Here is a 15,572-nt window from a genome sequence, read left to right as displayed (position 1 = left end):
CGCGTGGAGCCGAGGCGTTTGATTGATGTTTTGTTTTTTTTTCCTGATTAGCATAGTCAATAACGTCAGCTCACACATCGTTAACACAGCAGTTACGATATTATCGTAGACAATATATATCGCACACCCCTACTTACTAGTGTTGTAGTACTCGAGATCGGTCTTGGTCTTGAGACCGCTTTTTGATGGTCTCGGTCTTGTCATGGACTCGACCGCATTTGGTCTCGGTCTTGTCATGGACTCGGACATTGCGGACTCTGGATTTTATTTCAAGACCAGTCAAGACCACAGCTCTGGAAATATCACTAAATTGCCAGAATATTGTCCAATTTATTTGTTAACATCTTTGCTTTTATTGGATACAAAACGTACTGATTCAAATCCAACAAAGATTGCGCTCCTCTGCCTCTCAAAGGAGCGCACCTCGCAGACTCCGCCCCGGCTAGGTCGCTGCTATTATAGCTGCTTACACCTGTATGATTTCACTGCAGTTTGTAATCTACCACAGAGCACGGACAGTTTCATTCACAATGTGTACGTCTGATCTCACTATGGTCATGCGTGTGCTGCATAAATCGAAATAACAACCAGCATGAACACGAAGAGAAGTAAGAGGGAAAATGAAGGTCAAAGGAAAATTTCAGGCTTCCGATTCAACAAAAACATCCCAGCATGAAAGGTAAATACCAATCTTCATGTATTTGATACATAAACTGAAAATTTAATCCAAATTTTAGGGCTGCAATAATTCTTGGAGTAATGCAATTCGATTATTAAAAATCCTCGACACAAATTTGTTGCTTTGATGTTTCGTTTCAGCTCTGCAGCTCAGGTGTCTCCGTGTAAGCGGAGCGTTTCCTCCACATTAGTTCTTCATCGCTGTAACAGATTTCCGTCATTTGGAAAAAACAAAAATGACCCTTTAATACGAGTGGATCGCTGAGATGTTTCTCCACGCCCCCACTTCTCTGTGCTGTGAGTGCGCATGTTTGAATCTGCGAGCATGTTGTGCAGAGGAGGTCAGCTGTTATTTTTTCTGTATGTCAGCTGTAGCCACCAGAACAGACCTATAACCACAGTGTACTGGGGAAAGGGGGGCTGCCATTAGCACTAGCAATCGTTCGGTGCCCCCTCCACCCCGTTCAGTACAGAGGGGATCCTTCAAAATGTTTATCAACCACCTGATCAGCAACATGAAGCAAAGAGAACTTTGTAGCTGCTCCATCCACCCTGTTTGTTTCACACAGAGAAACATCTGCAGTACGGAAGTTAAAATATGCTGATGAATTGTTAAAATGAAAAATTATTTCTTATCCAATTACTTGATTAATTGACGGAGTAATCAATTGAATACTTGATTACTAAAATAATTGCAATAGTTGCAGCCCTACTTGTATTCAGAAAGCCATAGTCAAACATTAGTTTTCAGCACCAGTAGAGCTATGAGAGGCCTTCAAGAATAAAATAACTACAGTTCCCAGCAAGATGATGTCACTTCCTATTGTTGCATTAAAAACGTGATAGTTTATGCTCACAATATGGTGGCTGATATTCAAATGTAGGAAATGCTTTTAGCAGCTGAGGAATCTGGATTATGTTTTTGTTGTGTATTTTTTCATGTGATTTCTGCAAACACATTAGTGGAAGGAAACGGCACTCTGGGACACATTAAATGCTTGATATATAAATGTAACTTTTCTGGATTATATGCAAAAATGATCATTCTATCGATCTAATAAGGCCTGATTTAGAGTTCTGCATTGATCGTTTGTGTATAACTGAAAATCCTCTCTGAATTAAACCTGACCTGCACCTCGAGAAATGTAACTACACGTCCAAAAACACTGATTACTGCTTTCCAGTTACATCTTAGGCCCCCCTCACTCAATTAACAAGTGGGAGCGGCATTTAGCTGTTAGCATTAGCTTTAACACTGGGGTGAGAAATATTTCTTGCTAGAACCCTGAAGTTACCATGGCCCCCACCAATGGTAACGGCAGAGAAGTAAGTAAGTTGTTTCTCCGCCATTAGTACATTGAGCTAGTGGTGGGCAGATCGATCCTAATATCGATAATATGGATGCTAACGTTGGTATTGGTATTGATCAATATCAGTGTAATGAGATCGATACTTTGGCTTCAGTTTCTCTCCTGTATGCAGTGCTGCGGTTTCATCAAAGATGCGAGCTGACTGTCTAAGTGTCGCTCCTGTCACAGCACAGAGCACTTTGCTCCTCCCCTCCCCACAGTGTGTTGTTATACTGTCATGTGACACATAACATATTTTAATTGGGGAAAAAAAAAGGATTTTGCTATGAAACATTTAAAGGAAATTTAAATTTAAATTAGTAGAAAATTAGTGAATGAAGGAACATGTTTTATTTTTTATTAAATTTTTTTATTATATTTTCTGAACGATCTACCTGGAAAAAAAGTTTGCATTTGTTCTTGAGTGATGATTTTGTACACTTAATTTATGAAAAAACATCAATGTATGGGGAAAATTGTTTTGTTAATGTTCTATTGTTTCAGAACAATAACTTTTATTTTGATAAAGTATTTTCTACTTATATATAAACTTTGCCCAATTCTATCCTGGGTTTTAACTAATTAATGATCCAAAGGAAAAAAATCTCAAACCAGTTAAACTTCATGGAAATTCTTCATAATTATTAAAAAGTATTGGTATCAGTATCGGTGATAATGGCCCTGTGTTTACTTGGCATAGGATCGATACCAAATCTTGAAGTGTCACACACAACTACATTGAGCAGCATACACGAGGAGTGATTGACAGTGCTAAGACCCTCTTCCTGACTCTGATTGGTTGTTTTTGACTGGGAGCGGTTCAGGGAGGAGGTGGAGGAGCTCCATTTTTTTTGCAGATTATCGGTCTCATACTGTCATGACATGGTGACAGTTTTAACAAATATGTAAAAACCAAACTTTTTATAAAAGTTACATACTGCAGCTTTAATCTGTATAAGATTAAAGGCTTTCGTTATTACTGTCGATGATTGTTTGCCATTTTTTCAGTTTTACACATTTAGCTATGTGGTTTTGAAAAAGCACCCATTTTTACAAAGATTGTTGTTTTAAAAACAACACAACTTTATGCATTGTTTATGAAAGGCAGAGAAAAGTTAAGACTATTGTGATGAACTATGAATAATTGTTTTACATTCTGTGATAAATGATGGAAGTCACCCAGGAGTATTAATTAAAGATGGTTATATTTATTTGAGCTGTGAGTGTTTAATATCAGGATGATTTTATGGGAATGGGAATGTGGATCTTTCAGATCAATTTGAGAAGTGATTTTGATCATGTTTCACATTTTATTGGGTCATGTAGCGTCAGGCACTGGTCTTGGTCTTGTCTCGGTCTCGCCCTCTCTCGGTCTTGGTCTCGACTGGTCTTGGACCCTAAAAGTCTTGGTCTTGTCTCGGTCTCGATGCACTCTGGTCTTGGTCTTGTCTCGAGTTAGGTGGTCTTGACTATAACATTACTACTTACATGAATAACATGTTAATTTTCTTTATTCATTATCTATTTTGGGTAAAATACTAACATGTTTAATCATTTGGTAATGTAACCCCCCCCCTCCCCGCAAAAACTTAGTATCACCTAACTCGCTTTCTCTACCAAGCCGAGGCGTTCACTGTTTGCTTGTGGAAGCAGCTGCTGGGGAGTGGCTGTAGTTTGAAAAAATAAGAGCGCCAGAAAGCGGACAACCAACAATTTTGTGTTGTTGGTTGTAAAAAGCGGAAAAATCAAAATGAGGTAAATGTATATTTATTGTTAGCTGATGATTTAATAACTATGCCACTGTGTATCAGACACACTTTTAGAAAACTAAATGATTTAATAAATAAACAGGCAGAGAGCTTACCCTCCCACAGTGTTGGACCCAAAGTTACACCCTTGATTAGAAAGCATTGCATACATTTTTCATTGTTATGCAGATGATACTCAGCTTTACCTATCAATGAAGCCAGATGACGCACATCAATTAGTTAAACTGCAGGAATGTCTTAAAGACATTAAGGCCTGGATGACCTCTAATTTCCTGCTTCTAAACTCAGATCAAACTGAAGTTCTTGTACTCGGCCCCACAAAATCTTAGAAACATGGTGTCAAACCAGATACTTACTCTGGATGGCATTACTTTGGCCTCCAGTAGCACTATGAGAAATCTTGGAGTCATTTTTGACCAGGATATGTGCTTCAATGCACATATTAAACAAATATGTAGGACTGCTTTTTTGCATTGGTGCAATATTTCTAAAATTAGAAACATCCATTCTCAGAGTGATGCTGAAAAGCTCATTCATGCATTTATTACTTCTAGGTTGGACTATTGCAATTCATTATTATCAGGCTGTCCTAAAAGCTCCCTGAAAAGCCTTCAGCTGATCCAAAATGCTGCAGCTAGAGTACTGACAGGGACTAGAGAGAGAGAGCAGATTTCTCCCATATTGGCTTCTCTTCATTGGCTCCCTGTTAAATCTACAATAGAATTTAAAATCCTTCTCCTCACATACAATCGACTAGCGGATGACTGTTGACTAATTCTAGTAGTAGTGAACAGTTCCAGTAGTGAACCAGTAAAATTCTCAGCCCGGCACAGCGCCAGGCAATCAACATCTGGCTACAACCCTGCATAAAGGCATCTTGTGAGGCCTTGTCAGGAACCAGGAGACAGACACCCTCTCTACTTTTAGGATTAGGCTTAAAACCTTCCTTTATGATCAAGCTTATAGTTAGGGCTGGATCAGGTGACCCTGAACCATCCCTTATGCTGCAATAGACCTAGGGAGGTAGCAGAAAAGATCGTTGAGATTTATCTTCTCTTATGTTTGTCTGCAGCAGTTCTTTGATGTGATCCCCACATCAGAGCGCCCACTAGCAGAGCAGGAGTGGTACCATGGCGCCATCCCCCGCATCGAGGCTCAGGAATTACTACGGCAACAGGGAGACTTCCTTGTCAGGGAGAGCCACGGCAAACCGGGCGAGTACGTCCTGTCGGTGTTTTCTGATGACCAGAGAAGGCACTTCATCATCCAGTACGCCGATGTATGTACACACACACACACACACACACACACACACACACACACACACACACTGTGACAGTCTTGCCTGTAGGTCGCAGGTACATTAGAGATAAGATAAGATAGTGTTTATTTGTCACATGCACAGTTATACACAGTACAATGCACAGTGAAATGTATTTTGTACCTGCAACCTTATATACACACACATATAAATAAGAAGAATAAAATAAAAAAAAAGTAATTCACACTATACACTATACTCTATATACTATACACTATACACACTTTTTAAATTATAATATTTACACTGTGCAATAATGGTCCAGTTAGGGCTCAGAGTTGAGCAGACGGATGGCTTGTGGGTAAAAACTCTTCTTCAACCTTTCAGTCTTAGCCCTCAGGCAGCGGTAACGCCGGCCTGATGGGAGCAGGGAGAAGAGAGAGTGTCCGGGGTGGCTGGGCTGTTTTAGGATCTTCATGGCCCTCAGCCTGCACTGCTTGGTGTAAATGTCCTGCAGGTTGGGGAGGGTGGTTCTGATGGTCCGTTCAGCTGAACGAACCACCCTTTTTAGGGCCATGAAGTCCTGCTTGGTGCAGTTTCCCATCCAGGTGGTGATGCTCCCACGCATGATGCTCTCGATGGTGCAGGTGTAAAAGTTCCTGAGCACCTTGAGTGGGAGCTTGAAGTCTCTCAGCCGCCTGAGGAGGTAGAGACGCTGTCTGGCCTTCTTCACAGTGATGTTTATGTGATGAGTCCAGGACAGGTCCTGTGAGATGGTCACTCCCAGGTATTTGAAGGTGTCCACTCTTTCCACCTCAGCACCACTGATGACAAGTGGATGGTAGTCCCTCTGCTGCTTCCTGCTGAAGTCCACGATCAGTTCCTTTGTTTTGCTGACGTTGAGCAGGAGGTGGTTCTCCTGGCACCAGTTCTCCAGGCGGGAGACCTCTCTCCTGTAGGCTGTCTCCTCATTGTGAGAGATTAGTCCCACAACAGCAGTGTCATCAGCAAACTTGATGATGACGTTGGACTCTGACGTGGCCTCGCAGTCATGGGTGTACAGTGAGTACAGCAGAGGGCTGAGCACACAGCCTTGGGGGGATCCAGTGTTGAGGGTGAGGGAGGATGAGGTGAGGTGACCCACTCGTACCACCTGTGGTCTGCTGGTCAGGAAGCTGTGAACCCACCTGCACAGGGATGGGCCCAGGCCCAGGTCCAGCAGCTTAGAGACCAGCCTGGAGGGAACTATGGTGTTGAATGCTGAGCTGTAATCTACAAACAGCACTCTCACATAGTTCCCCTTACCAGTGTCTATGTGTGAAAGGGTCTTGTGGAGGAGGAAGGATATGGCGTCATCTGTGGATCTGTCTGGCCGGTATGCAAACTGTAGTGGGTCGAGGGTGGTGGGCAGTGAGGAGGTGATGAATGTCTTGATGAGTCTCTCAAAACACTTCATCACCACAGAGGTGAGTGCTATGGGCCTGAAGTCATTGGGGCTGCTGGGGTGTGGTTTCTTTGGGACAGGGACTATGATGGACTTTTTAAAGCAGGTGGGAATCACACACAGTTTCAGTGAGAGGTTGAATATCAGTGTAAACACAGGTGCCAGCTGGTCAGCGCAGGTCTTAAGGACACGTCCACTAATACCGTCTGGTCCAGCCGCTTTCCTGGTGTTTACACGTCTAAACGCCCTCCTCACGTCGCGCTCCGTCACAGTGAGTGTCTCCGCCCCTCCGGCCGGGAGCGCAGCGGGCTGTCGGCTTCCCGACTCAAAGCGCGCAAAGAAGATGTTGAGTTCATCAGCCAGAGAAGCGTCGGCACTCACCGGGTGTGTGTGTGGTGCTTTGTAGTCCGTGATGGTGCGTAGTCCCTGCCACAGTCCCCTGGGGTTAGGCAGAAAGCCTTGAATAAATAACCGGCAGACTGTAATATTTTTTGAACGATGATAATTAATTGATAGTATAATAATTACCATTAAAGCTCAGAGTCTGAACTTCTCTCACATTCATGCTACTTTCCACCGCCGAGGAGGCGGTGCTCGTGCTGTTCCCAATGAACCGGCAAAACGGTTAAGAATGGGCCCGCGTTCCCACCGTGTTTCTGTGAACTGCTCCTTTACGTCTGAGTGTGGGCGGGTCCTCGTCTGGACATGGAAGCCGAAGCGCACAAACGTGGGAGAACACGCTCCCCTTTTTCGTACTGCAAATACGTTTTACGATCCAAACCAAACTACTGCAGCATCTGTGTCAGGGCTTTCAAATTGTTTTGGAGTAGCAGGGGGGCACGCCAAAGTAGCAGGCACCTTATGACGGAGACCTTTGCTGTCCTCCATGGGCCTCTTTTCCCATCTGTTTTGCTTTTCTTTTCTTTTTTTTTTTTCTTTTTTTTGGCCACAGCGGCTTTTCTTGACAGTGGAGAGAGACAGGAAATGGGGGAAAGATACAGGGGAAGACACGCGAGCAAATCGACAACGGGCCGGGATGCGAACCCGCGTCGCCCGCACCGCGGCGTGTGTATGTGGTCGCCGGCTTCACCACTAAGCCACCCGGGCGCCGATCTGTTTTGCTTTTATGAGTACTGTCCCCTAAATATTACTACTTTTTAAAGACTTTCATTCAGTACTCCCATAATATATCAAAGTCACTATAATAGAACAACATCTCAACAATGTTATGGTTTAATTTTATTAATAATAATGCATTAGTCTTTTATAGGGCTTTTCTAGACACTCAAAGACGCTTTACATTTTCATGCACTATTCATTCACACCTCAATCATACCTGGTGGTGGTAAGCTACTAATGTAGCCACAGCTGCCCTGGGGCAGTCTGACAGATGCGTGACTGCCAATTAGCGCCTACGGCCCCTCCGACCACCACCAAACACACGACCACATTCACACTTAGGCAATGTGGGTTAAGTGTCTTGCCCAGGGACACAATGACACTCAGACGGGGACTCGAACCAGCAACCCTCCAGTTGCAAGGTGAGCACCTGCCCACTGTGCCACTGCCACCCAATTTTAAACAGAGGTGGCAAAAGTACTGACATTCTGTACTTTCTATTGTGAGCTGCAGTAAATGATGTTGGTGTGCAGGCTGTGATCAGCTGACCTGCTGCTGCTGCTCTGAGGTTTACTGCTCTGTGTGGATGAAGTGAACTCACAAAGATGTAACCCAGTATTTCACAGCTATCTGATCTGATCTCCATCCCCTACACTGACAGCATACAGGCTGTAGAAATGTTGGATTCAGTGAATGAATCTCAGCATCAGCAGCTTTGATTCAAACACATCTCTGCTGCACTGATGTAACCTGTAACTGTGACCATGAACACAGCCTCTGTGCACCAACACAGAGCTTTACTGTAAATACAGTACAACAAGCTGACCTGTTTATTACACACTAAACTGCAGTATTTTCATACAATCTTTGAATAACACAAAGTCAGCATACTTCAGTTTGTTTTGCAGTCCTTACCTTTAATTCTAACCTCTCTCCTTCCTCTCCTGTCCTCTTTCTCCATCTCTGACTGAACTTCTCTCTCTTTGCTCTCCCTGAAATACAGCAGCTCTTCTTTTAGCTAGCAGACACACTGTGTGACAAACTGCACACACATTGTGTGTTTTCTGATATTTGTTTGAGCATTTAGAAACGTTGCATTTACCTGCCACACGTTACTCCCTTTATGCTCGCTCCTCTTCAGTAGCGCTAGCTAAGCTGTTTATGTCCTGCGAGCGCAACTTACGGACTCGGTCCGGCCCGCTGTAACCCCTGATTATAGCGCTATAAATGAGACATAAATTATATGGCTTTGTGTATTTAATCCCTTTTGTATGCAATAAGCTCGGTGATGGATATGTCAGTACGATTGTCTTTTATGTTATTATTCCTCCGTTTAGGCTCAGATCGCTTGATGTTTGACGGAAATACAGACTTTTCTCAGACATGTCTGTTTTCAAAATGTAAGAAGTAGAAAGTACAGATACTTGTGTAAAAATGTAGGGAGTAAAAATAAAAAGTAGTCAGAAAAATAAATACTCAAGTAAAAAACAGATACCTGAAAAATGTACTTAAGTACAGTAACGAAGTATTTGTACTTTGTTACTTCCCACCTCTGATTTTAAATAATTTTCAAAGTTAATCTCCAAAAGTACAGAAGCTATGCTAATGCATATTATTTTATCGTCACACTTGCCCCTGAATGAACAGCTCGGTCGGCTATGAAATTAATCATCAAATCATGCAGACGATCACATTCCACGTGGCCGGTGACCTTTCTCTCATCTGATCATTAGAATTTTATTCTTTACATTGTTCGTGTATACCTAGATTACTTACTTTCAACCTCGGACGTGGGCTTGAACCATTTCTTAAGCCTAATCATCTGATCCCCATGCCTGGTGGACACTTGTGACGACTGCTGATTTCTCTTATTTCTCTTACATGCATGAGAAGCCATGATGGCAGCAGACGATATGAATAGTCACATGGCAGTCGTGAACCAATCAAATGGCTCAGATTGAAAGAATGTAAATATTGCCACATGCGTCCACATGGCTCTGGAAATGGAGACGGCGGATGGCGCAAATTTCTTTTTAAGAAAATTAAAAAGTAGACGGCGCAGAGTGGTGGAGTAGGCGGAAAATGCGCCTGCCGCCAGCATAATTTGAAAGCCCTGTGTGTGCAGCACAGAGGGAAACACAGACAGCGATTAGAGCAAGATGACAAGTACGCACTTTGTGTCCTTTTATCTGTGATATGAACTGATACAAAGCAGCAAGTTCAGCCTTAGAGCCCAACATAATTCACAGCCGTGAAAATCGCTTCGCTTTTCTCCTGTAATACACATGTAATATGGTAGAAAACTTGATGTTGAGACGGCAGAGCCATGCCCTTCTGTCGCTTTCGTCACGCGTATTTGGTTCAAGACCAGCTAGCTTGCGGGGCCGGAGTTGAACCCGTTTTTCGGCTGAGCACCGAGTGCTTCCGCGGTGGAAAACCCGCCTAACGGTTCAAATAAAGGCACCGGCTCTGGAACCCTGTTGGTGGGAAAGATGTTTCAGATCAACTGTGGTGAAGAAAAGGAACAAAACTAAGGAAAAGGAAATCTACCCAAACATTGTGGATGAAACATGGATGAAAATCACTGAATGTAAAATATGTTCATATTCATGCACTCTCTCCCCTCTCTTTCTCTGTCATATTAACGTCATGTCTCTCACCCACTCTCTCTGGTAGAATCAGTACCGTTTCGAGGGGACAGGCTTCGCCACCATCCCTCAGCTCATTGAGCATCACTTCACCACCAAGCAGGTCATCACCAAGAAGTCTGGAGTTGTGCTGCACAACCCAGTTGTAAAGGTATCCCCTCCTACACCCAGAATTGCAGAGCAATCATCATAATGTTGTGTGGTGTTCACAGGCTGGTTTTTCTCTGCAGGACAAGAAGTGGATCCTGAACCATGAGGATGTAGTGCTGGGGGACTTGCTGGGAAAGGTGATCCATCTACCTGTTCTTATTCTCAGTGCTTACTCACTCTGCTCTCAATTCCCATCATATCTGGCTGTCTTTCACCAGGGTAACTTTGGTGAAGTGTACAAAGGAACGCTGCAACGAGACAAAACACCGGTCGCTGTGAAAACATGTAAAGAGGATTTACCTCCAGAGCTGAAGATCCGCTTCCTGTCTGAAGCCCGGTGAGCCCTTCATACAAAACCCATAAATAACAAATCACTATTGAATCAATAAACCAATCAATGCACCACAAATCAACAAAGAAATGAAGCATCCATCTGTTTTCTTCCTCTGGAGCTCAGGTTATGATCTCAGCAGTGTAATTAGGTTATTTCACATGTCCTTTTCTCCAAAGTGTTATGGTTTCCACTGGAATCTAAAGATGTTTCTAGATCAGTAATGATCTGGTAATGATCTAGACCTGAAGGTAGTTTTCTACCTTAAAATCACAAACTGGGACCCTGGAGTAGTTCTATACCCAGTCTGTTCTGACCTCAACACTAAACCCTGAACATCATAGACCTGCCACCCACCCACCCAAACGACCACAAAAAAAAAGGACTCATAGACTGTGGCCTCCTTAATCTGTGCTTCTCTCCAGCATCCTGTCCCAAGGAGCAGGGTTTGTACAGGTGCTGGAAATCCTTGAAAATGCTAGAATTTTAATATTGTCCTTTCAAGGTTTGAAAAGTGCTTGAATTTTGGATATAGTGCTTAAAAGTGCTTGAAATTGTAACTGCTTTTTTTTTTTTTTTTTTTTTTTTAAATAAAAAAGAACTATCTGATTGAATAGTTCGCTAATGAAACGGAGAAAGAAAATGAGTTGTAAAGTCTAAAATGGTAATTTTCTCCGCCTGCCCTGTACGTCTGCATGTGACCTGTCAGTCTGTTTGTGACAGAGAATCGCTGTTTTAATGAGTGTTGGCTGGAAAACTTCAAATTCCAATTATGGATAAGACGAATATGGAATTTAAGTCAAGAGTCACACATGAGAAAAAAACATAATCCGTGCAAATAATGTCATTCTACGAATGTAGGTATTCATTCCTCACGAGTAAATTCAACAGCGTAGAAGTCAGCAGCCACACATCTTGTTCACTTGTACATCATTGCACCATTGTGTGGTCTGCAGCGATATGGCCTCCGATCTGGTGGATCAATTCAAAGGCCTCATTGAATTCTCTAAAATAGGCCATCATTGATTCACAGAAAGGCTCTACTGACAATATTAGACAGGAACAAGCTGTGAGTGCAGAGCAGCAGGTGTGGAAAGCAGCCAAAGCTGCCGGAGAAAAATTCAACAAGAAGTGGAAGTATTGTTCCAAAATGCTGAACCAAAAATGGAAACTGTACACAGTAAACCACAGAAAATGATGATGGATTTTATTCAGAAGGTATGTCTGTGTCCCCCTCTGTGCCGAAGCGAGGTTCAGGCAATGCCATAGCTTACGAAGAGATGAAGTACGAGCGCTATATGAACACGGCGCCAGCGGAGTTTCTGGTGTTGCGCCAAAAAGTGATTTCCAAAATTTTTTAATGTTTCATCTTTGCTTATATCATTAAATAGACTGTGCTGCACAGGATTTATGAAGGGCTTATATATAAAATGAAGAAATGATTGTTTTGCAAATATATTTATGACTCTACATTATTGTATCTACATTGTAATCAATCCAGTCCTTTTTGGCTACTCTTTATAAAACTGTAATGTTATATTTATTGCAATTTCTGCAGATCTCTCGGGATAAAACACATTTTTAATATCAGTGATAGTTTTTACTCTCACTAATAAAGAATATATGAAAGTCACTTTGCCAAGAAGTGACTTCTACCTGTCACAGGAGTGTTGTTTCTCACTCAAAATGACGCAATACCACTAATGAGAGAGATATTTGACACGTTTCACAGATTTTAGGCCACAAATTAATCTTCTGCAATATAAATACAACCAATCCCTTTTTGGCAGGCAATCAGTTTTTGACACAATGCCGGCATATCTCCAAAACTCTCCAAAAGTCCCTGATGACAGCGAAAAAAGTTGCTAAATTTGTTGCTAGTCGCTTTTTGGGGGAAAAAAAAAAAAAGTTCTAGCAACAAAGTCACTAAGTTGGCAACACTGGCAGCTGGTGTTGCCAAAAATTGCAGCTTCTACCATGTGACAGAAATGTTCATGACTCTAAATGAATTGATATAATTCATGAGTGATAATGTTTGAGATATGCTTGACAGATTATAGGTCAACAAGTCATTTACAACAATATAAATACCACCAATAATTTTTTTGGCAAATACTGGAAATCACTTTTTGGCACAAGACCAGCCATTCAGATGACAAATTTCTCCACTGCCACTGTGTACAGTGTGGCAGCATGTACATTTTGCATACATGCAGTACAGTACAATGTTTTAATAGATAGGAAAGTATCTTTGATACCAAGATTTCCAGAATCTTTCAACACCAGGATGTGTTTTTAATACTTCCTGTTACATTAAAATACCAATGGACCAGATGAAATTAAATGTCATGAAAAAAGATCAACATTTTCTTTGTATAATTTTGGGGAGGGGGGTCTGAAAAAGAGTACACTTTGTACACTTTGGAAAATGTTAATTGTGAATGACCCCTTAATGTGCTGGAAAATCTTGAAAATGGACCTTGAAAGTGCTTAAGTTTAAATGCTTGAATTTGATCCTGGAAAAGGTGTACAAACCCTGAGGGAGGCTTAGCAGTGCGATACCTCTTGTGGCGGTCCCTTGGGAACCGTCACCCTAGTCTGCCACACCATTGGTTCTGTCACAGACCTCCATTAATGTCCACATGACATTAAAGAGGTGGATCAGGTGGGAATTCTGGCAGATGTTCCCAGTTCACCCTCACTCCTTTTTTGAGTTTACTGGGTGTCTGCATAGGCTTCACTTCCTTATTAGACTCCATTTCTAAAAGACTGCTTAAAGAAGGCCCTAACTGTGATCTATAAGATGCATCTATCTGGTCCTGACAAGTATTTGTTTTTTTCTTTTTTTTTTTCTCTGACCACCAGAGCTATGTCAGGTTTTCAGTGAATAGCTCTTTGGAAATCATCGTGTTGGTACAACAATACAATTTTATGTCTGTCAAACTGTGTTAGCTTTGTTTTTTTCATAGATTCAGCTAAAGAAATAGAAACATACTGTGTTTTTGTGGCAGGCGGCTAGTAATATACTGCCTAAAGATACAGTTAATATTTTCAGATTTGCTTACTATTTGTTGTCAACACTAGTTGCAAGAAAGTCTGGAAGCTAAATGCTCAAAAATGTAAAGGAACACTTTGAAAAATCTGGTCTTAATGGGGCTATCTGTACTAATATGGACTTGGTAATCTGTTAGGAATGAAAAGATACCTCATCATTTGATGGAAATGAAAATTATCAGCCTATTATGAAGTCTTTAAGATAAGATGGGGTCTGATTATTTAAGATCTTGTATGTGAGGAGAAGGATTTTAAATTCTATTCTAGATTTAACAGGGAGCCAATGAAGAGAAGCCAATATGGGCGAAATCTGCTCTCTCTCTAGTGAGTTTCTGGTGGAGTTATACAAGGTTCTGTGCACCTTTGTGTTCCTCCAAATTAGCTGGAGGAAGTGACTGGGGAGAGGGAGGTCTGGGCTGGTCTGCTTATGCCTCTTTTCCACTACTACATACTCATCGCGGCTCGACTCGACTTTTGTTTCCATTACAATTGAGTACCTCATCAATGTTGGTGGAGTCAATATAGCAGCGCGGGCAGTAGTCTCTTGATGTAATTTGTATGCGACTTAAAACACAACACATCAATAGATGAGATAGAGCTAGTTTACTATCGTCATTATGCATAAGTCCCCCATACAATGTTTTAATGGATGAAGATTACTCTGACCTGCTGTGACCTGATGACACTCAGCATTTTAACCTCCCTGGCTCAGTCTCCCAGAGCTGATCCTTTCATTGTCTGAGGAAAACTCAGAACCAGTGGTGCTCAGCTGGAAGCTTGTGAGTATCCCATGCCTGCCCAATAAAGAGAGTCCACCCTCCTCCAGCAGTCTGTTCCAGAAATCATGCAGAGTGGAACCGTATGTACTCAGTGACGTTCACATCCAGAAAACTTTATTGGGAATGGTTTCCCTTTTCCAGGTACTGGAGCTCCCTCAACTCACTGAGGAATTTTAGACCAACAAACAGCAAATTAATGAATATGTTTTGTTTTTTTTAATTAACAATACAAACAGGAAGTGAGACCAATGGATTCATAAACCTTTATTTGAATTGTTCACTGTGTTCAACATCATCAAACTCTGCAGAGAGAAATGAATCAGAATGGAGAGTCAAACAAGAACACAGAAACCAGACTAATAAAAAACAGTAACCCTCTCTGATTGGCTGAAAGCTCTCTGCCCCTTTCTGGTTGGCTGCAGGATCCTGAAGCAGTATGACCATCCAAACATCGTGAAGCTGATTGGTGTTTGTACTCAGCGACAGCCAATTTACATCGTCATGGAACTGGTTCCTGGTGGGTAGAGCTTAAATTGAGTGGACTCCTTTTATTATTGGTCGTTTTTAACAGGTGTGTCTTGGTTGACTCCAGGTGGAGACTTCCTGTCGTTTCTGAGGAAGAAGAAGGATGAACTGAAGACAAAACAACTGGTTCGCTTTGCAGTTGATGCTGCTGCTGGGATGGCGTACCTGGAGAGCAAAAACTGCATCCACAGGTAACTCCGGTCACTGCAGGGGTCAGAAAAAAAAAACTTAATCTCTGTCCCAACTTTATAGAGACATTGTGGTGATAGTTATTTTTGAATGATTGTTATTTTATTTTGTTTTTTTTGTGGGCAGCACGGTGGCATGGTCGTTAGCACTGTTGCCTCACAGCTAAAGATGCCTCTGGGTTCGAATCCACCTCGGCCCGGGCCTTTCTGTGTGGAGTTTGCATGTTCTCCCTGTATCTGCGTGGGTTTCCTCCCACAGTCCAAAGACATGCAGTTA

The 15,572-nt window shown here is 42.1% G+C and overlaps 1 protein-coding gene across 3 annotated transcripts in view; it reads left to right on the top strand.

The window, feature by feature from the left end:
* Nucleotides 1-15,572, top strand: part of fer (fer (fps/fes related) tyrosine kinase) — a 40,225-nt gene that overhangs the window by 12,311 nt on the left and 12,342 nt on the right. For 2 of the 3 annotated variants that reach the window (XM_030725716.1, XM_030725717.1), the window contains exons 12-17: nt 4,869-5,075; nt 10,297-10,419; nt 10,499-10,555; nt 10,637-10,755; nt 15,005-15,099; nt 15,175-15,298. In XM_030725716.1, the coding sequence (XP_030581576.1) occupies nt 4,869-5,075; nt 10,297-10,419; nt 10,499-10,555; nt 10,637-10,755; nt 15,005-15,099; nt 15,175-15,298 (725 nt within the window). The remainder of the gene's footprint in view (nt 1-4,868; nt 5,076-10,296; nt 10,420-10,498; nt 10,556-10,636; nt 10,756-15,004; nt 15,100-15,174; nt 15,299-15,572) is intronic. The other variant, XM_030725718.1, reaches the window with a different exon arrangement.

The sequence above is a fragment of the Archocentrus centrarchus genome, unplaced genomic scaffold (assembly GCF_007364275.1).
Source record: "Archocentrus centrarchus isolate MPI-CPG fArcCen1 unplaced genomic scaffold, fArcCen1 scaffold_71_ctg1, whole genome shotgun sequence".
NCBI lineage: Eukaryota > Metazoa > Chordata > Actinopteri > Cichliformes > Cichlidae > Archocentrus > Archocentrus centrarchus.
This window is presented reverse-complemented; position numbering and strand designations above follow the sequence as displayed.